Here is a 20,445-nt window from a genome sequence, read left to right as displayed (position 1 = left end):
CGAACACGCACACACACACTAGCTGGCTTGGTTGTGAATTGTATTTATAGCATGCTTGTGAACTCTGTAAACTTCACGTCCTCATATCTGTATGTGTAATGCTATGCATTCTTCAGCTTTCAAAATAAAAAAATAATTGTCAAGTTCTTCATATTTTTCGAACCTAGATTCTTTGTTCGTGACACACTACGAGAACTAGCAAACAGAATATATTATTAATACCAAAACGTTGCAGACAATACATTTTAAAGCACCATTGGAAGCGTTAGAAGGTAGGCCAAGCCACGGTAAGATATTATGACGGAACACATTAGATTTATCTGTTGTAATGGATTTTTTACAGTGGGGGACTAACGAGGACGCGCAGTCAAACAGAGTTCAACTCTAAAGGTAGCCCATTACCAAGTCAGTCTCGTTACACACACACACACACAAAGTGCTCCTATTGAAGCCCCCGTCTCCGTTTATGCTCTACTTCACTATCATTAGGCGAATCAAAAATCCTTTTAAAAAGCAGCAGATCTAACCGATTCTTTGATAAATGAAAACACGGGGTTTTTAAATTGGGAAGAAGGAACAAATTATACATTTGATAGGAAACCCACTGGCTAAAGGTAAACGATTGCATTCCTGCGTAAAATGCATTCCAGCGTAAAATGCATTCCAGTGTAAAATGCACCAGTTTGGATTAAGCGAGGTGAAGTTACATGCTAGTTATAAACTATAGTTTCATATTCGACATTCACATTCGTCTCAAAACCATGCTATTTTCAAAGATTAGCTATTTGTTTGAGTTTGTTAAAACCTTTATTGAAAATGTAAAGGATGTGGAAGTAGGCCAGACTTTAGTAAAATAATCTGGTGTATATTTGATATTTTTCAATACAATTCTTAAAAAGTAATAAAGATTTGCGAGGATTATTTTACAGTGATGTTCTATTATTTTGTTTGAAACTTAAGTAAAAGTAAAGGCTGTGGAAGAATACCAGACATTGTTAAAATACTCTGGTGTCCGTTTGAGGTTTTATATTAATACAATTATAAAGGTAATCATTTTTCTAAATGGTAGCCTACTTTCACCCGGTCCCTAACGCGACACTGCAAGTACGGTCTTCAGAATGTGAGACGAATGTAGAATATGAAACTAACTTCACCTCTCTGCCATGGATTAAAAATGATTTCATCAATAAAAAACATGACTGACTTGAGAGCAGTTCGGACGGGAAATGGCTATGGTGTTTTCGAATTTATTTCAGATTGTGCACAACATTTAGGTTTTATTTGGAATGGGCAAATGGGGAATGGTTGGCCCATAAATGCAATAGTCCATAAACGCATGGAGAGCAAGTGTCGTCCACTTGCCAGAAGAGGGCACCATCGACTAGTTTATGAAATAAATAAATTACATTTTCTATGAAGGCATATGGAATCAGAAAATGCCCGGATTAGGTCGTAAACAACGATGGATCCGCAGCGTGAAGCGCATCGCCCAATACCACAGTGCAGATTGAGGTTTCTGATTTGATTGTGTTGGCGACAACCAGAACGCCGTGTCCCGGGTCGTCGGGGGTGTAGAATAGATCAGATGTTCAGGCGAAATCTACAAGACAGCGCAAACCAGTGTGAGTAGCCTACTGATGCATCCATTGATTTCACACGAACAGATGTTGGGCTAGATATTCCGCCTAAACCTTATAATGACTTATAAAAGATAAAAAATGTTGATAGCTATTTGACACAGTCTCCACGTTCATGTTATATTTCGTAACATAGTACTGTATACATGCACATTTTTAAATAGTTATAACTATTTCTAAGGTAGTTATAACTATTTCTAAGGTTTTGGCCGGACCAAGTCAGCTGATGACACTTGCTCTGACTTGCATCTGAAATTAATGTTGTCTGTTCCTCCTAACAAGCGACCTGATATGCCTTCAGCCGCATGTTCACTTTAAACTACAGTTCAGTCACTATTGGCTACACTCATCTCACTCGCACACCTAACTACAAGTGCGAGAAATTATTTTCATAGTTTGGGATCATTTCACCTCCGGGGTATATAGAAGAGATTCTTGACCGTTATACACAGAATGAACTAGCCTACGTTCCAGATGTGCGTCCGCAGCAACATTGCATTCATGTGGCGCTGCAGTTACTTGCACTCCTCAGGAAATCGCCATCGTATTCATGAGGGCGTGATAATCACAGGGTGAATGCAGCGTGGTAGACACGAAGCACCTCGTATGACTGCTCCACTCTTCTTGTATTTTGCGCAAATCCTAACTCGCAAAGACACGTTCACATTCCACGTTCCAGATCTGTACCCTCACATGACTGGGATTATGCCCCATTCGGAGTGACCCTTTGCTCCTGTTGCGAGTGACACGCAGTGGTATACATACCCTGTGGTCGCCTATGCTCGAATATATTGTTTTGGATGTGGATGCGATGTTCATATTCTCGCAGTGAAGGCTGGCCAAGTTTCTTAGCCTATACTCTGGCTGGCTCTAAGAGTGCTACGTTGGTGATGTAACATGGCTGTTACTGCACTGCACTCTATGGACAAATATGTGTTTCATTCAACCCAGATTCATTTAGAACAGACATGGTATTTTCTGTCTGCCTGGAGGGAAAATGTGGTTTTGACAGAAGACCATCTGTCTCCATTCAACAGACTAACTCCTCTGGTTCTCCTCATACTGGTTCTAGTCCTAACTGAATGACCACAGTGAGGAAAGTATTGTGTCAGGTCACAGAGAATGACACGCTAACAGTGTGACACTAGAACACTATCAGTAACACTATAACCAGTGTAACACTAACACTATGAACCACAAATTCCCATAAGGGTTTAATGAAGTACCTAACTCTAACCCTAACCCTGTTTACATATCTATCTAAATGCAGCGGTCTGGAGAGAGTGAAGACACTAGCTCCTTAGTGACCCGCTAGGTGCTTTAATGGATAATACTGAGGTGGCCAAATTACAAGACAAACTCAAGTGGATGAGACTGCACAACTACTAAGAACTACAAATCCCACCCTCTCATGTTTCATGAATTGTAGTTCCCACAAGCAATGTTTCCACCCAGGACGGACCAGTTTGAATTATTGACGCAATAAGAACCAACCCCAGCATTCCAGTGGGTCTCATCTCCAGACTTAGCCTTTGACCCAGAGAAGGACCACGGGAAGGATGGGGAACAAAAGCAGCGGCCCAAACCGAGGCACCGAGACTGGGCCTGCTCTGGGAGGCGATGGGGGGTCTGCGGAGGTCATATCAGGTACTGAGAACACACACCAACAGGATACTGTCTGTTTTACTATATACTGCATCATTTTTTGAAAGTTTTCATCCATCCTTTTAGACTACAAAACAGTCATAAAATACAAATTTGACTTGTGAATCGGTTGTAGGATTAAGGCAGTAAGTACTTATGAAAACGCAAAACTGTTATGGACTATTTGTATTGTCATTTTTTAAGGTGACAGACTGTATGGGCTATGTGTGTGTGAAGTGTCTGTTATGGTTGTGGCTTCCAGCAGGTCCCAGAGGTGGGCCCAGCCCAGAGCTGCTGGCCTCCCTACAGACCCTGGGGGAACACAGCGACCACGCCCTGCTGCCCCAGTCACTGCACCAGGTGTGTGTGTGTGTAACCTGCCCCATTGAAGAGCTAGCTTTTCAGTGTTGCAGCTGGTTAAAGCAGTGTTCATAGAGGTGGTCATTGCATTTGGAGTTCAGAGGATCTGGGTTCAAAATCTGGTGTGGGTGAGATCAGGAGGAAGTTCTACTGACGGGGGACAGAGTGACATCTGAGATGTGTGTGTGAGAGAGAGAGAGAGAGAGAGAGAGAAAGAGAGAGAGAGAGAGAGAGAGAGAGAGAGAGAGAGAGAGAGAGAGAGAGAGAGAGAGAGAGGGGGTGTGTGTGGGCACATGTGTGAGAGAGAAACAAAGAGATAGAAAAGGGAAAGAGAGACTCACAACTCTGTTATTGTTACATTATTCCAGTCTGAACATCCGACCACACTTCTTTTTGATACTCTTTGTTATTTCTATGACTCGGCTATAAAAGCCCTCAGTTTATTTAACTCCGTCTGCAGATCTGGTAATGAAACAGAGATCTAGCTGTACGGTTCCTGAGCCCCAAGAAAGGAGTGAATCGGCTTGACTCTGCTCCACATGAAAGCCTTGCACTGTGATCCTTGCCTGGTAGCTATCAGACCGGTGACAGAATAGCTAGCCATGGATAATATGGAATACGCAAAGAGATGCTTACCAATATTGTTGGCCCACATTAAAGTCCCCTTACATGGCAATGTATGCAGTCCATTGTTTGAATGGATTCTTGTGAATATTCCATGTTTGTTCTTTGTAAGAGAGCATGTGCAGGAGGGTGTGGATCAGCTCAGGTCAGGATTGGTCTTGGTAAAGAGACAGAACAGGGACAGACCTTTGAGTATGAGCTACTTGTTATGGTTACTTGTAAAGGTTCCAGTCCTTTTATTGTTCAGTTTCTCATCTGGGTCTGATGAACAAGACATCTGAAGTAGGAGACCTGTTGTTTGAAAACTGCGTGTTGTTAAACCCGACTTTTAAAGTTGACCGTTTGTGATAAGAGTTAAGCTCCTGTATACTTGAAAACATGCAGAAGTAGAAGTACGCCTATTAGACTGAGTCTCAGCCATGTCACCTGATCTCATCAGGATCATGTGACAGAGTGATGTGAAGGTCAGATCCATGTCTTTTTTTGGAATGTGGAGATCTGTCATGTGATCTTGGTCTTGTGTATTCATTTTAATCTGCCTGTGAAAAATACTTGAATAATATTGTGATCATATCACTATGAAAAATATCCACAAGTCTTAGTCTTTCATGTAACTCTACCATTTGTATTGTTTGTATTGTGTGTTCCTCACAGCATGTGCAAGTTGTCATAGATTAGCACACAGCCCAGTGGTAACGTTCCTTTAGGTTAGGATGGAGTCACAATCCATCTAGTCAAGTGACTTGGCTCTACTTCAAGACATGGTTGTCACAACTGCATATGACTGTCCATCAAACCCAGTCGACAACGTGCAAATGCATTTGAAGATAACAAGTTAGGTTTGAGTTAATGGTTAAAGCTGCAGATTTGTGTCTGTTCCATCGTGAACCATTTTTGTTTCCTCTTCGCAGATTGCCGAGGCCTACTCCCTTGAAGAGGACTGTATCCTCAATACTTTGGGTTTGAACTGTTTCTGCTTCTCTTTAGACAGTTTAAGTTCCTTGTGGAACATATGTTTTCCAGAGAAGGGTCAGCGATTCAATGTTCAACTTTTACAATAGTGTGACAAAGAACAGGGACTGTTCCTGGTCCTGTCCGGGGGAGTGTTTCCACTCCAGTTTGTTGTAGAAGTGCGGTGTAAGATTCCAGTCCAAGCGAGGGTTTGTCTTCTTGACGTGTCTGTCCTCTTAGGGATTCCCCAGCAGGCTATGCTTCAGTTTCCTCCAGTCCTCCCTCTGACTAGGCTATGCTTCAGTTTCCTCCAGTCCTCCCTCTGACTAGGCTATGCTTCAGTTTCCTCCAGTCCTCCCTCTGACTAGGCTATGCTTCAGTTTCCTCCAGTCCTCCCTCTGACTAGGCTATGCTTCAGTTTCCTCCAGTCCTCCCTCTGACTAGGCTATGCTTCAGTTTCCTCCAGTCCTCCCTCTGACTAGGCTATGCTTCAGTTTCCTCCAGTCCTCCCTCTGACTTGTGTTTACATCGCCTCGCCTATTCGGGCTGTTGCCACGGTAACCGCACCACAAGGCAGAAAACGTCGAGTGCAGAGAAAGAGTTACTTAGTTAGACACATAGAGTGCACGCAGATAAAAGGTGGGGGAAGGGAAACAGAAAGAGGGGGGGGGGGGGGGAGACAGAACATTTCTGTGGCGCTTTACTGTGTTTGTGTTCTTAACTCCTGGTTGTATCAGATCCCTGGGCGGTCCAGTTCCTGCAGTTGGAGAGACTTTATCATGAGCGCCTGTTGTCCAATCTCACCGCCCTGCAGGAGAGCTGGGGTACTGTAGTCTAATCGCCTTGTAGAGTAACCACCATCCCAGGAGATCCATCCCCAGCAATCAGCTAGACCAACATAGTTAATATGACTATACTGACTACTCTGTGAATGTGTGCGTGTGTGTGAGAATGTGTACGTGGGCAAGTGTGTGTATGAATGTGTGTGTAGGCATGTGCTTGTGCGTGTGTATGAATGTGTGTGTGAGAGAGAGAATGTGTGTGGGCACTTGTGTGTGTCAGTGCGTTTGAATGATCTCTTCTCTGTCTTTAGAAAGCCAGTGCAGAGAGAGCACCCAATCCCTGAGCAGATTGTCACTAGAGCCCAACAGCATTGGTCAGGAGCACATAGATGTTCTCAGCAAGATCTGCAGGACCCACCACAGGTGAGAACCTTCTGCACATCAACCTTAGGAACACTGTGGGGCTGTTCCAGTGGAAGATGACCACATTCTAGAATTGAATTCTAGAATTCTAGAAAACAAAGTTCACAAAAGTTGTACTCACGTGGCTTATAAAGAACACAAAACAAGGGGATTGATCACTCGAGTTCCAGACAGGGATCAAAGGTAATTGAACAACAAAGGTAGACATAGAAAGAGTTAGGTTTATTTGGTGGACAAGCAGGGTGAGATAATTCCCATAATATCAGACGCAAATGCTGCTTTTCCAGACTAGAAACTGCCATGATAAACAGCTATCATTCCAGCAAAGCTCTTTCATTAGTTTCAAATGTTATATAATTGTCACCATATGATTCTTTGTAGTCTAAGTCTTTTAAACCCAGACAGGTTTTCCTGAGAGTCCATAGCTGTGCCCTGTCCATGTTGTCTCTTATGCTAGTGGCTTCATGCCATTAGTTGGAGATTGACTCAACTGGAAACCAGACGCCACTTACTGTAGAAGCCTGCAGTCATAATAGCTTTTAAATATGTGAAATCAAATGCCTTCGAATGCTAACAGTTACCATGTCTGACCTCTTTCTTTCTCTCTCTGTCCTGCTCCTTCTCTCTGTCTGTGTCTCTCTCTCTCTCTCCTGCTCCATCTCTCTGTCTGTGTCTCTCTGTTGGTCCATCCCTTTCACCTCTGTCTCGTTTTTCCTCCTCTGTCGTTCTGCTGTTCCTTTACCAGGCCTACACTCGGCGCACACGTGGTAAGATATCCCCGTCCTCCTTCATCTTGTGCATCACACTGAGTATCTTCAGCCACATCAGTATTACACCTGTGCTTCCTGTCATGTGACCGGTTGTTTTCAGCAGAGTATGGCAGACGCAAGTCGGAAGGACATCCCAAACACCAGGGGGCAGTGTGGCAGGAGGGAGGATGAGGAGGAGGTCAGAGAGGGTGCAGCTGAAATCACTTCACATGAACCAGACCAGGAGAGGGAGGAGGGTGAGGAAGGAGGGGAGGAGGAGGAAGAGGGTGAGGAGGGTGAGGAGGAGGAGTGTGAGGAGCCAGGAGAGGAGAGTCCGGAGGAGGAGGTGCTGCTGGAGTGGCCTGCTGGCGTTCCCCAGGCCTCAGTCAAGGACCTTGCCAAACTGTCCTACGAGGATGGGGTGAGGAACACCATGAGGATGACCGTAACCTCTGTCTTCCTTTCTCTCTCTGTCTCTCTTCTCTCTCCTGTTCTCTCTCTGTCTCTCTTCTCTCTCCTGTTCTCTCTCTGTCTCTTTTCTCTCTCCTGTTCTCTCTCTCCCCCTCCATTCCTTTCTCTCTTTGTCTCTCTTCTCTCTCCTGTTCTCTCTCTGTGTCTCTTCTCTCTCCTGTTCTCTCCCTGTCTCTTTCTCTCTCCTGTTCTCTCTCTGTCTCTCTTCTCTCTCCTGTTCTCCCTCTCCCCCTCCATTCCTTTCTCTCTCTGTTTCTCTCCCTTAGTTTTTTGTCTCTTTCCCTCTCTCTCATTTTTCTTATTCTCTCTTTTTCTCCTCTGTGTATCTTTTTCTGGGGGGGAACAAACATTTGCTGTGATGTTTACCATTTCTCTCCAGTGAGGTTCACAACAGTCTCAACAACCTAACAACAAACAACCTAAACTGAAGAGGCATCGAAACACGAAACATATCAGAGACAAAATCAGTCTCACCCATCTAACTCCAAACGGAGCCAAACGCTCACAGAGTCATGAACTACAAAGAGAATATAACCTTTTAAAACCAGCTCCGTAACAACTTGGCTCTGGAAAACCTCTATGTAGCCTTCTTCTCAGGGAGTTGGTCTTGGCAGATCCACAATCTCAGTAATCAGCGTACTGGCTGGATGTGTGTTTGCTTAAGATGGGCCACACCCAATAAAATTAGACGACCCAGGGAGATTTGAAGGGCACAAAGGCTGTGATGTCATGGAGAGACCACAACAGCCATCCGTAGAGTTTAGAATGTCAAGTTTTAGAATCTGTGAGTTCTAGACCAGGGTGTGGACTTAAATGTTACGGTGTTGGATGCAATCTGGTCACTTACAACACTTTGGAAACAGGACAGGAAAAACACGATTTCTATTGAGAAATGGGGGTGACACTACTGACACTCACCCTTACCCAGACTATAAATATGAACCTTACTGAAGATCAGGAATGAAAAGAGCACAACACTTCTTAGCAGCCTTGAGACTAAATCCATGTCCGTTGTGTAGTGTAGCAGACAGTCTGCCAAACCGGTCCTCATATCCTGGGTTGACTGTGGATGTAATGACATCTGCAAGTCCACTGAGTCTTTGATCCATGTATATTGACCTCGTGCAATTAATATGGTGGATATTGCAGAAATGTCCGAATGATAAATGTCCTCTGGCCACTCGGGATCAGCTCAGACATTCGATTGTTCTGATCTGTTTAACACTTCATAGCCATCATCATTTTGACAGGCTTCTGTAACATTAGTATTTCTTCTCGATGTGGCAGTGAGAGAGGTTTGAATAGTTCTTTAACAGTAGCCACTGAACTCACTGGTGATGTGTCATCGCATCTTGTCATCTTTAAAATGCAAATTATCCAGAGGGGTTTGATGAGGTGGTTTGTTCTAGATGTGGGAGTTTCCCTTCAAGCTAATTTGGTTCCGGTTCTTTCCAGAGTTCACCAGATGGCCTGGTGTCCATTTTGAAAAGGAGACGGGCCTCTTTGGATGGACTTCCTCCCCCCGATCCTGATGTCATCAAACAGATCTCCAAGCGTAAGGTCCGCTTCTCTGAGCCAGAGGATGGCATAGACCACGGTACGGTTCTGACACACTTACATTCACACTTACATTCACACTCACACTCACACACACACACACACACTCTGGTAAGATTCAGCTTCATTTAAGCCTCTGTGAGAAAGAGGTTATATAAAAACAACAACAGCGGCATTTGAAAATAATAATACCATCTGTCACGTACGTCCTAGCTGACGCTTTGCCTTTTTCTACGTTTCCCTCCATGCAGATGAGGTGGGCGGAGACTCGTGTCTGATCCTGCTGTTGTTGTGCTTGGTCACCGTGGTGATGAGCCTGGGCGGGACAGCGGTGTATTGCGCCCTGGTGGACTCCTGCTCCAGTATTTGCACCGACTTCTCCCACAACGCCAACTTCTACATGACTCACGCGCGCCGCTTCCTGGACGAGTTGAGACGTTGGCTGCCCCTGAGGTCATAACCAGCTCACGACAGGTCAGGAACGGGTCATGGAGAAGCTCATGGACTTTCTCTGTGTGAGAAGGGGATTGGATGATGCTAGTCTCACTCTGATGAAGAGGAGTGGTGAAAAAGGAAGGACGTTCTACCTTGATTTGAGGGGACAGAGGCTGAGGCTGACTGGGTGAACGGATGTATACAGGCCTTGAGTGGTAGATAACATTTGGAGTGGTTTCATTAGAAAGCCTACTTGAGTGTTCATGGCACATATTTGATGCAGTCAGTGTCAATGCCTAAATGTTTCACATACACTGCTGTTTTTCCTTTTAAAGAATGACACATCAGTGATGGTCAACAGAATAAATCTTAAGGAGGAAAGACAACTCGTACCACACAGAAGTACATGAAAACTAACTGTACAGTAGCAAAAACATGTGTAGCGCAGTTGAATGGGAACAAATCACTAAAGTTGTACTTATGGCTTATGAAGAACATAAAACAATGAGATTGAACTTAGATACATTTTTATATGTACCATTATGAGGTATAGTGGAACAATGATTTTACAGATTGAGTTTCCTTGACTCTTTCACACGCAATCCGTGTGTTTTGTACGACATCGTCTTACAAATACAACATTCCACAAATTGTATTATACTTGAGCGGCTGACTTTTAACTGTAGGTCGCTTTGGATAAAGATGTCAACACATACACACAGTTAAATGAAAGTGGTTGTCAGGTGAGGTAATTATCATATATTTTTACATTATTATCAGGCAAAACACTAAAACTTTGGAGAATGTGCATGCTGAGGTGTGTGTGGGTTACAGTAGAGCACGGCTCCTGATGTTCTGTGAGAGTATATTCTAGTATATCCCAAATCTAAAATAATCCCAACGACCATGTATTTAAACGTGTCATCTTGGGTGTCAGTAAACAACACACAGTACTGTATGGCTCTCTCCAAAGACTCAGGCACTTCCTACCATCAGTGCTCAGTGTTTTACCTCTTCTATAACGGCTCAAATGTACTGGCTTTGTATTCTAAGAACATTATATGTTTTTCACAATCCTTTTAGTATCGTTTAACCGGGTGTATTTTTTTGTACATTTTCTTGCTCTCCTGAATTGTGTATGTCTTACGTATTACCCTATCTGACGTGCAACACTCAACATGTTTAACACGAGTGGACTCTGGCTGGCCCCAGAGAAATCAAAAGTAGAGACAGGCGACCATTACTGGAATGACACAGACAAAATCCCTTTTAAGCATGGATTCATTCCATTGTGTTGCACTTGTGTTTTTGATATGCTAAATCATAATTTCTCCGTCTATTGCTCAAAGTTGTTGAGTCGAGGCCAATGATTTGTTACCTCCAGTTGTCACAGTGCTGCTGTACATTGTTTACTATCAAATGTTGCATCAGAGCAATATTTATGGAAGCAAATCAGTGACATAAGGTTTTGAATTTGAAAAGGTATTGAATACTTACTATTGAAATTATAAACACAAGCAAATGTGTTGGTTTGGAATTCACCTCTTTAAAATTGAAACATTAATTTATTTCAATGTTTTTGTTATCACATTTCAATTTTAAAGAGGTGAATTCAAATCCAACAAATTCGGTGATGTTCAATTTTCAATATTAAGTGCCTTTTACAATGCCTTTTACAATTCAAAACATTATGTGACTGATTTGCTTCCAAAAATATCTGAATTGTTTTTATCTTATATTCTTTATGTTGACTTGTATTCTTAGATTAATATAAATTATATCAAATAAATAAAATCAATCTGTGATTTCAGCGGTCCTGCTTGCTTGTGGTTGTAAAATCTAGGTCACAAAATACAGTACTATGATTTAGACACAAGATGTCTCCGTCCACCATGGAATTGATCAATCTAATTCCAGAAGTTTCATATTGCCAATGCTGCAGTCGGTGCAACTCAGTGGTCACGCATGCTGCGTATTGAGCGTGCTTTAGGTTGACACGATTGGGTATTTGAAAGTCCATATAACTTAATAACAGCATCTACGATGGTAAAGATACTATCCTTTCAGTCTGTAGTTTCTGTTATACAACGTGATTTGCCCTTCATTTACAGGGTGAGCGGTATAGCCTATTACTACAGCAACGATTTTTTTTACTGTCAACTTGCGCTACCAAGGTAGACTAGTAATTTATTTGCACATTGTGCTTGTTGCGTAGTTGGCTTCTGTAATCCTAACTGGCGGATAAGCGTGGTAGCTTATTACTAAACAATGGCGCCCGTCACCTCCACTACTAGACCATATCACGTTATCATTTTCGGAGCCTCTGGTTTCACTGGGCAGTTTGTTGTGGAAGAGCTAGCCCGTTGTACCGCCGAGGGTCCGAGCGGACATCTGACATGGGCCTTGGCCGGGAGGAGCAGACCGCGGTTGGAGAAAGTTCTGAATCAAGCCGCCGAGACGCTCAGTATGAAACAGCTTATTATTACCAATGAAACAAAACACAGTCTTGTCCTCTTCACGCAGATCACCCAAAGATGAAATGTCAGACATGGTTCGATCACTGTATACAGTTGTCATTGTCACTGGAATGTATCATCACTGGTAAACAACATATTGAACCCCTTGACCCACTTTCCCGCGTTGCCTTCTGTTGTAAAACACGACTTTAACATTGACTTTCCAGGTGGCATTTGCATATATATTTTTTTTAAGCACTCAAAGTTGCCGAGAGGTTTCCCCTCACAGTATCCAGCCTCTGGTTAAAGTCCATGGCAGATTATATAAACTCAGTGTAATTGAATATGGTCCCTCTAACATGCATGCGGTGCTGATAACCCCGTTGTCTCCAGGTCAGCCGGATCTGAGGACAGAGGTGGAGATCATTGTGGCTGATGTCTCTGAGGCAGAGTCCCTGGCCATCATGTGCAAACAGGCAGTGGTGGTTCTCAACTGTGTGGGGCCAGTAAGTATACAACAATATAAGTATACAACCTTTAGAAATCCCCATAGATAATTCATTGTACTTCTCTAAATCCCACAGCAACTACCATAATCAGAAAACCAGTTTATGGTGTGCAATATGACAAAAACTTACACAGCGAAATGAAGAGCCGTGCAGATTGAGACACTGTTTGGAATTAAGACTGTATGTCCAAATGTACATGCACTAACTGTTTTAGTGTCGGGTACAGTATTTATATAGTAACTGCTGTGACCGTGTTTGAGAGTGAGGTGTCTTAACTCTCCTTAGTACAGGTTCTATGGGGAGCCAGTTGTGAAGGCCTGCATAGAGAATGGAACCCACTGTATAGACATTTGTGGAGAACCTCAGGTAGGCTGTTTCATCATAAAGCCACTTCAGATACTATGCACACGTCCTCCCTTTGGGTAAAAGTGCTAAATGAATAAAATGTAATGTAAATGTCATAGCTATCACTGGGTTTAGTTCAGTGGTAGAGCATTTGATGGCAGATCAAGAGCTTTCAGGTTCAAATCCCCTCCGTACATTGCTTTGGATAAATGTGTCTTTTAAACTGGTTTGTGTTTTTTGGGGGGCTGTATAAGTTCCTGGAGCGGATGCAGTTGGACTACCACAGCCAGGCTGTGGATGCGGGCGTGTACGTGGTGGGCAGCTGTGGAGTGGACTCCATCCCAGTAGACGTGGTGGGCAGCTGTGGAGTGGACTCCATCCCAGTAGACGTGGTGGGCAGCTGTGGAGTGGACTCCATCCCAGTAGACGTGGTGGGCAGCTGTGGAGTGGACTCCATCCCAGTAGACGTGGTGGGCAGCTGTGGAGTGGACTCCATCCCAGTAGACGTGGTGGGCAGCTGTGGAGTGGACTCCATCCCAGTAGACGTGGTGGGCAGCTGTGGAGTGGACTCCATCCCAGTAGACGTGGTGGGCAGCTGTGGAGTGGACTCCATCCCAGTAGACGTGGTGGGCAGCTGTGGAGTGGACTCCATCCCAGTAGACGTGGTGGGCAGCTGTGGAGTGGACTCCATCCCAGTAGATGTGGTGGGCAGCTGTGGAGTGGACTCCATCCCAGAAGACGTGGTGGGCAGCTGTGGAGTGGACTCCATCCCAGTAGACGTGGTGGGCAGCTGTGGAGTGGACTCCATCCCAGTAGACGTGGTGGGCAGCTGTGGAGTGGACTCCATCCCAGTAGACGTGGTGGGCAGCTGTGGAGTGGACTCCATCCCAGTAGACGTGGTGGGCAGCTGTGGAGTGGACTCCATCCCAGTAGACGTGGGGATACTGTACACTCGGGACCAGTTCAAAGGTCACGCTACAACACCCCTGTTTACTGTGGAAGGGTTGTCCAAGTAAACTAGTGAAACTGTAAAACGTAGAAATCACAGTAGCAAAGCAACATGTTATTCTATGTTTCTCCAGGAACTCTGTCGGCCGTGGAAAGCTTTCTGACTATCCACACCGGCCCAGAGGTTTGCCCCCTGATAACTTGCTGCTCTGACTTTCCCATCTGACTCCCCCAATGGAAGATGGGAGATGTATGCTGTTTATATAATGTCTTTATTTGGGATTGTTGGTGTCCTTCCTAAAGCGTGTCCTGTTCCTCCAGGGCGGTTGTATCCACGATGGGACCTGGCAGTCAGCCGTCTACGGCTTTGCAGACAGAGCTTATCTGAAGATGCTGAGGAGGAGGTTTGGCCACCAGCCTCTTCCTGTGGTAGGGGCCAGAGTCAAGAACAGGTGAAGTATTGCCAACTGATCGTCAGACTGAGTTGATTTTAAACGATTGAAAGTTTATTGCTATGTGGCTTTGGCAGTGATGGTAGATAATGGAGGAGTATCAGTAGATGTATTGCTTCTCTGTGTCTCGACTGCTGTGAGAAGCTGATTCTCCAAATAGGGTTGTGTATTTGAATGCACGTCTAGACTATACTGACCACTGGTTCTGTTTCAATCTCCCTCTTTCTCTCTCTGTTTGAATATGTCTGTATATTTTACTGTGTGTGTGTGTACCTGTGTGTGTGTGTGTGTTGACAGGGGTAGCCTGTTCTTCAGTAAGGAGGTAGAGCAGTACGCCGTCCCGTTCCTGGGCTCTGACGCCTCGGTGGTCAGGAGGAGCCAGCGGTTCCTCTACGAGGAGCACCAGCAGTCTCCTGTGAGAACCTTCTCACCTGGACGGCAGGCAGCAACACAACAATAACATCAACACAACAATAATATCAACACAACAATAACAGCAACATAACAATAACATCAACACAACAATAACATCCACACAACAATAACATCAACACAACAAAAACATCAACACAACAATAATATCAACACAACAATAACAGCAACATTACAATAACATCAACACCACAATAACATCAACACTACAACACTACTACGGTACTCCGGTCTATCTATCATGCTTGACTGGTCTAGACTTGTCTCCTTCTCTGCACTGCAGACTGTGATCCCAATGCAATAACAGGCCCATGTTCGAGTTGGTCTAAATGTGTTTTTCCAATTTAGTCACAACGTTAGCACTAATGAAGCTTTCTTATGTCTCATTTACGCAGCTCCTTAAACAGCTGCTGCCAGTCTTCCTGTAATGAGGGCAAAATGATGACTCACAAAGAGACTGATAAATGTCTTTATTTTGATCATTCTTCTCGTCCCCTCCCTCCCCATCTCCTCTCCTCCAGGTACAGTACAGTGCTTATGTAGGGATTGGAGGCATTGGCAGTGTGGTGAAGATGTTCTGTGGCGGCATGTTGTTCTGGTTCATGGTCAAATTCGGCCTGGGAAGAAAACTACTCATTACGGTCCATATTTGATAACATTAATATTACTATCCACCCACACTGTGCACCCATCATCCTGCGCTCCATGGACTGTACACTAGCTAGCTCCATTAGCTTGTCAAACCAGTGTGAAAGTCTTGGGGGGTACAGAGAGGGATGTATCACTGAGGGAAATAAGTTCTTAACTTCACTGATTGCAAATAATCAGCTACTCTAGTGATTAAGTGTTTAAGGAATGTTTCTGTGTTTTGATCCCCATTAGTTCCCAGGATTTTTCTCCTTTGGGTTGTTCACGAGTGCTGGCCCTACAAAGAAACAGGTACACAGACTTAGTGACACATCATGATTTGTCCAATTTAAGAAGTTGTGAGCTGTAATTGAGGCCTTGATCTAAGGTTAAAGTAGGTACGTCTCAAGCATAGTGTATCTCTGAGTTCAGGTAGGGTTTACTGGAGAAAATGTGTCATACTCTGTGGTGTTTGTGCTCTCACACACACATAAAAACCTGCATACCCGCCCTCCCACACACACAGACCCCCCCCCCCCCCCCACACACACACACACACACACACACACACACACCTCTGGTGTTGGGGGACAGGTCACTCCTCTCCTTGTCTTTCAGATGGAAGGAACCTCTTTTTCTCTGATGTTTTATGGGGAAGGTTACGGGGACGGACTGGAACCTTTTCCAGGACAACCCAACGCTAAGATCATCACTCAGATCAAAGGAGCAGGTATTAGGCTTGCTATCTCGGTTTTGATTCATCGGGTTATCTGAAAATGCATTGTGGCCAATAGTGTTAAAGTGTGATTGTACTAAAGTAAATTGTGATTGGTCCAAAGAGCCTGGCTACGTTGCCACCCCGGCTGCCATGGTTCAGGCAGCCATCACGTTACTGAACGAACCCCATTCTCTTCCCATGGGGTAAGTGTGGTTTCACTTCCTCCCTGTTTGTCCTCAACATTTTGAACCCTCATAAAAGTGGGTTTCTTCACTTCTCCTTTTCTTTTTCTGTCACACCTTCCCTGCCTCTCATTCTCATCTCCTCTCTCACCCCCTCCTCTCACCCTTTCCTCTCGGTCACTATCTTTTTATGTTTCTTTCCTTCCCTCTCATCTGTAACTCACCTTTATTTGTGTCTACCTCTTTTGCTCTCTCACCTATCTCTCTCACACACACACACACACCCTTTCTCATCCTCACCATCACCTGTCTCTCTGTCTCTCTGTCTCTCTGTCTCTCTGTCTCTCTCTCTCTCTCTCTCTCTCTCTCTCTCTCCCTCCCTCTCTCTCTCATATTTTCTCTATATTTGTCTGCTTCCCAGAGGAGGAGTGTACAGTCCGGGAGCTGCGTTTGCCAAGACAACTCTCATTGACCGTCTCAACAGACATGGCCTCAAGTTCTCAGTCAAGACTAGCTGATTGTCTCCACTCCAGAAACCCTGCTTACAGGGCTGTCCAACCCTGCTCCTGAAGATCTACACTCCAACCCTGCTCCTGAAGATCCACCCTCCTACACTCCAACCCTGCTAAACCTGTAGGAGGGTAAATCTCCAGGCCCAGGTTTGGAGTGTAAACCCACAGGAGGTTAGATCTCCAGTGGATAGCCATGCCCTAAAGTATTGGTCCTTATAGTTTGATGGAACATGTATTTTCAGTGTTATGTTGTTATAGACTGAAGGGAATACTATATCAATTACAGGTTAAAATGTATAAACATAAATATAGTCATATTTAGAAGTTTCCCTTCAATTTTGACAGTTGCGTCTGTGAATGTTGCTAGTTCAATCTGACGTTGGTAGGTTTATGCCCTATTTAATTATAATAAATCACGTTATGACTTTAAATCTGACTATAAAAAGTTCTGTAATGTATCTGTTCACAATGTCAGTTGTACATAAATAGAAAGTTCCTGTTCCTGGTGTTTATACTTGTGAATTAGTCCTTGACCCAGATCAGAGCACTCCAGCTTCCAGGAAGAGCAGTCTGAGTGGTCTGGGGACTGGCAGGAACACTTCACACCAGGCATGTGTGTGATTAGGGGTTTATCTTTTCAACACTCAGAGTGAACTTAAGAAATCTTATTAAGGAGCTTTGTATAAATGTCCTGTTTGGTTTTGCAGTGCTTTTGGCTGGGCCTGAATGAGCAACATATTAAGTGAGATATATTTTGGGAAATATAGGTTGTTGTGGATATTTATAAATGGACTAAATTGTTGAATAAAGTAATTATGTTGAAATCTGAGGCTGGTTTATGCTCCATATTTCCCCCTCATCAATGTGCGTGTGATTATGACTGTATAAAATATAATGGGCTTTGGAAAGAGAAATGCATACTTTCACAAGCATGCACACACATAATGATGTTACCTACTGTACCTAATGAACAGAAACAAGCCGACAACAGTAACAGTGACCTGTAAGCATGATGCAACTGGGTGAAGCTTCAGTCTGCCAAGTGCCCACATTAACATGCAGTACTCCCAGACTGCCACAAGGTGCTGCTGTTTCTCCAACAACACACCCCCACCCTCCTCCCAAATATTTACACAACAGAAAACAAAGATGACAGTAGAGGTCATTTGCCAGTGAGGGCCGTGCATATTGTTATACATAATGAAAGGGCCATGTATAGGGTTTTGAGGCGGTTCGTTTGAGGTGATGAAGGTTATCGTGGTGGAGGGGATGATAGGAGGCAAGAAGAGATCAAGGTTGCAGAGACCTAGAGGCCACTCTGTGTCTCTGTGACTCAGCCTCTCTCTGTTCGTGTTCCTCCCCCCACTTAACTACACCCCAGCCTTTTCCACCTCCTCCACCACCTCTCTCACTCTTCCACCCTCTCCACCTCCCCCATCCTCTCCCCCTACACCCTCCCCCCACCCTCTCCTCATTCTCCACCTGAAGTCTCAGGTTAAAATCTTCCCCTGAGCTGTATGTCACTGTGGATAAAATCATCTGATAAATAAATACATGACAATACCTCTCCACCCTCTCACCTTCCACCCGGCCCCACCATCAACAGCTGATTTCTAAGCATGGAAACACATGCTAAACATTTCTCTGCTTTCAGCACTGCACTTGGAAAATGGACAGGCACTTTGATTTGATCAAATATCACATACCGTCGGGTAATTCCTATGTTTAGTAGCTCTTAACTACAGGGTGTTTGTTAAAGCTCTGTGCGACGTGCACTTTTGCCCTGTGTGGCTTTGTGTTGAGAGAGAGAGATAGAGAGAGAGAGAGATGGTGTGCCAAGAGGAGAGAGAGACACAGGAAGGGAGGGAGATAGTGGAAGAGAGACGGGGGGTGGGGGTGGGGAGATGAGATTGCAGTGGTTTCCCTATGCAGAGCCCCACCCCGCTATCCCTCCCCCGCATGCCCGCCATTGTGGCTCTGCTGTTATTCATGCTTGCAGCATCCCTTATCTTCCTCAACTCCTCTCCAGCTCCTCTCCTCCTCCCTCCCTCTCTCCTTCTCTTTCTCTTCCCTCCTCTTCTCTCTCCTCTCTACTTTTTCCTCTACTCCCTTCTCATCTTCCTTCTCCTCTCCTTCCCTATCCTCTCCTATTCTCTCCTCTCTTGACTGATCGGTTTATCCGCCAGCACACAGCCACCCTACCTCCACCCTACATCATTCAGGCGCAGGATATTTGGAGTGGGCTGCAGTGCAATCCCCATCAGTGCCCCCGTCTCTCTTTCTCTCTCTGCTCTCCTCCCTTTCTCCTCCCGCATTCTCTCTCCTCCCTTTCTCCTCCAGCATTCTCTCTCCCCATCCCTTTCTCTCTCTCCATCTCTCCGTCACCCTCTGTGTCACTCCATCCCCTGTCCCTTCCTTTCCCATGTCTCTCCCTTTGTCTGTCTCTCTTTGTGTCTCCCTCTTTACCTTCTCCCTCTTACTCCCATGCCCTTTTCCAATCCCTCCCTTTCATCCACACACACGTCCATCCCCTCCCTCTCTTCTCTCTTCCACTCCCTGCCTTTCTCTGCTGTGTGGTGTGTGTGCATGTGTGTGAAGGACTCGTGTACTGATAGCACAGCACAGCCTTACATAAGCCTCCTCCCCCCTCCTCCACCACTCTCTCATCCCCCCTCCATCTCTCTCCCTCTCTCTCCTCCCCTCCACCCCTGCTCTCTCCTCCCCTTTCCATCACTCTTTGCCCCCCACCCCTCCTCCATCTCACTCTCCTCCCCTCCTCCACTTCTCTCCTCCACTCCTTCCCTCCCTCCCTCCCTGTAAATGCTGGTCTGGTAGATTGCATTGCATAGCGAGCCAATCTAATTGTAGAGGCTGTGTGCAGACGCGACCTTCACTGTGGCCCTGCCAGCTATTGAGACCATGAATACAATCAGCACTACTAATATACACCTGTTCATGAGGGCTGAAGGGCCACGCTGGGACTCAAACTGTGTGTGTGTGTTGCTGACTCCACAAAGTATGCCCATCCTATACCTGTCAGCATCACCAGGGTGGGGTATGTATGTGTGTGTGTAAAGAAGAGACAGAGATCCAGATCCAATGCCAATGCTAGAGCAAGGTAATGAGGAAGGGAGTGACTCATAGACAAATGTAGATGGTTGGGCAGATAGAGAGAGAAGTAAAAGTGAGTAGTGAACATGTCAGTCTCAACACCCCTCAACAGCAGCTGCTTCTCAACAGACACGGCAAAAGTACACACGTCCTTCACTCAAGTAGAAGTACAGATACTCATGTTTAATAAGACTCTCACTTTAATAAGACTGGTAAAAGTACTGACTACACCTTTTCACTCATGGTGAAATAAAGAAGGGTGGGCTCTGACATTCTTGGTCATTACTAATACCTGTTTTAGTATTTTGGTATAAATTTGTCAGAAAAATGGTGTACTGATGCCATAAAAACCCACTGAAGTACAGTAACTAAGTATTTGTCCCTAAAACACATTGCCTAGGCAACGTCAGGTGAATTTCTTTAGATTCTTGGGAATTCTTTTTCTCTCTCAATAAGACAAACTGAGATAGATGATGATATGTTGTTTGAGCTGGCTCAACTACTACATATATATATACTG

At 44.7% G+C, this 20,445-nt stretch overlaps 2 protein-coding genes across 2 annotated transcripts; both read left to right on the top strand.

Annotated features, from left to right (window-relative positions):
• Positions 1 to 1,429: 1,429 nt before the first annotated feature.
• On the top strand, positions 1,430 to 11,435 carry cnstb (consortin, connexin sorting protein b). Its single transcript, XM_047022087.1, has 9 exons — positions 1,430 to 1,622; positions 2,908 to 3,284; positions 3,544 to 3,641; positions 5,177 to 5,207; positions 5,954 to 6,040; positions 6,310 to 6,421; positions 7,167 to 7,188; positions 7,292 to 7,443; positions 9,448 to 11,435. The coding sequence occupies exons 2-9, from the start codon at positions 3,197 to 3,199 to the stop codon at positions 9,656 to 9,658; spliced, it is 801 nt and encodes a 266-aa protein (XP_046878043.1). The 5' UTR covers positions 1,430 to 1,622; positions 2,908 to 3,196; the 3' UTR covers positions 9,659 to 11,435.
• Positions 11,436 to 11,594: 159 nt separating this feature from the next.
• On the top strand, positions 11,595 to 17,601 carry sccpdhb (saccharopine dehydrogenase b). Its single transcript, XM_047021631.1, has 12 exons — positions 11,595 to 12,097; positions 12,483 to 12,595; positions 12,884 to 12,964; positions 13,198 to 13,912; positions 14,026 to 14,075; positions 14,213 to 14,343; positions 14,641 to 14,758; positions 15,297 to 15,416; positions 15,658 to 15,714; positions 16,021 to 16,132; positions 16,242 to 16,323; positions 16,724 to 17,601. Exons 1-12 carry the CDS (start codon positions 11,902 to 11,904, stop codon positions 16,818 to 16,820), a joined length of 1,872 nt encoding a protein of 623 aa, XP_046877587.1. The 5' UTR covers positions 11,595 to 11,901; the 3' UTR covers positions 16,821 to 17,601.
• Positions 17,602 to 20,445: the final 2,844 nt, after the last annotated feature.

Source organism: Hypomesus transpacificus, chromosome 6, assembly GCF_021917145.1.
Source record: "Hypomesus transpacificus isolate Combined female chromosome 6, fHypTra1, whole genome shotgun sequence".
NCBI classification, from domain to species: Eukaryota; Metazoa; Chordata; class Actinopteri; order Osmeriformes; family Osmeridae; genus Hypomesus; species Hypomesus transpacificus.
This window is presented reverse-complemented; position numbering and strand designations above follow the sequence as displayed.

Bases quoted from the DNA above. Each gene is read 5' to 3' on its own strand.
- cnstb (XM_047022087.1), top strand. From the start codon at position 3,197: ATGGGGAACAAAAGCAGCGGCCCAAACCGAGGCACCGAGACTGGGCCT. The intron at 3,642-5,176 runs GTGTGTGTGTGT...TCCTCTTCGCAG, and splicing joins TGCCCCAGTCACTGCACCAG to ATTGCCGAGGCCTACTCCCT. The intron at 6,041-6,309 runs GTACTGTAGTCT...CTCTGTCTTTAG, and splicing joins CGCCCTGCAGGAGAGCTGGG to AAAGCCAGTGCAGAGAGAGC.
- sccpdhb (XM_047021631.1), top strand. From the start codon at position 11,902: ATGGCGCCCGTCACCTCCACTACTAGACCATATCACGTTATCATTTTC. The intron at 12,965-13,197 runs GTAGGCTGTTTC...GGGCTGTATAAG, and splicing joins ACATTTGTGGAGAACCTCAG to TTCCTGGAGCGGATGCAGTT. The intron at 15,417-15,657 runs GTCCATATTTGA...GATCCCCATTAG, and splicing joins GAAGAAAACTACTCATTACG to TTCCCAGGATTTTTCTCCTT.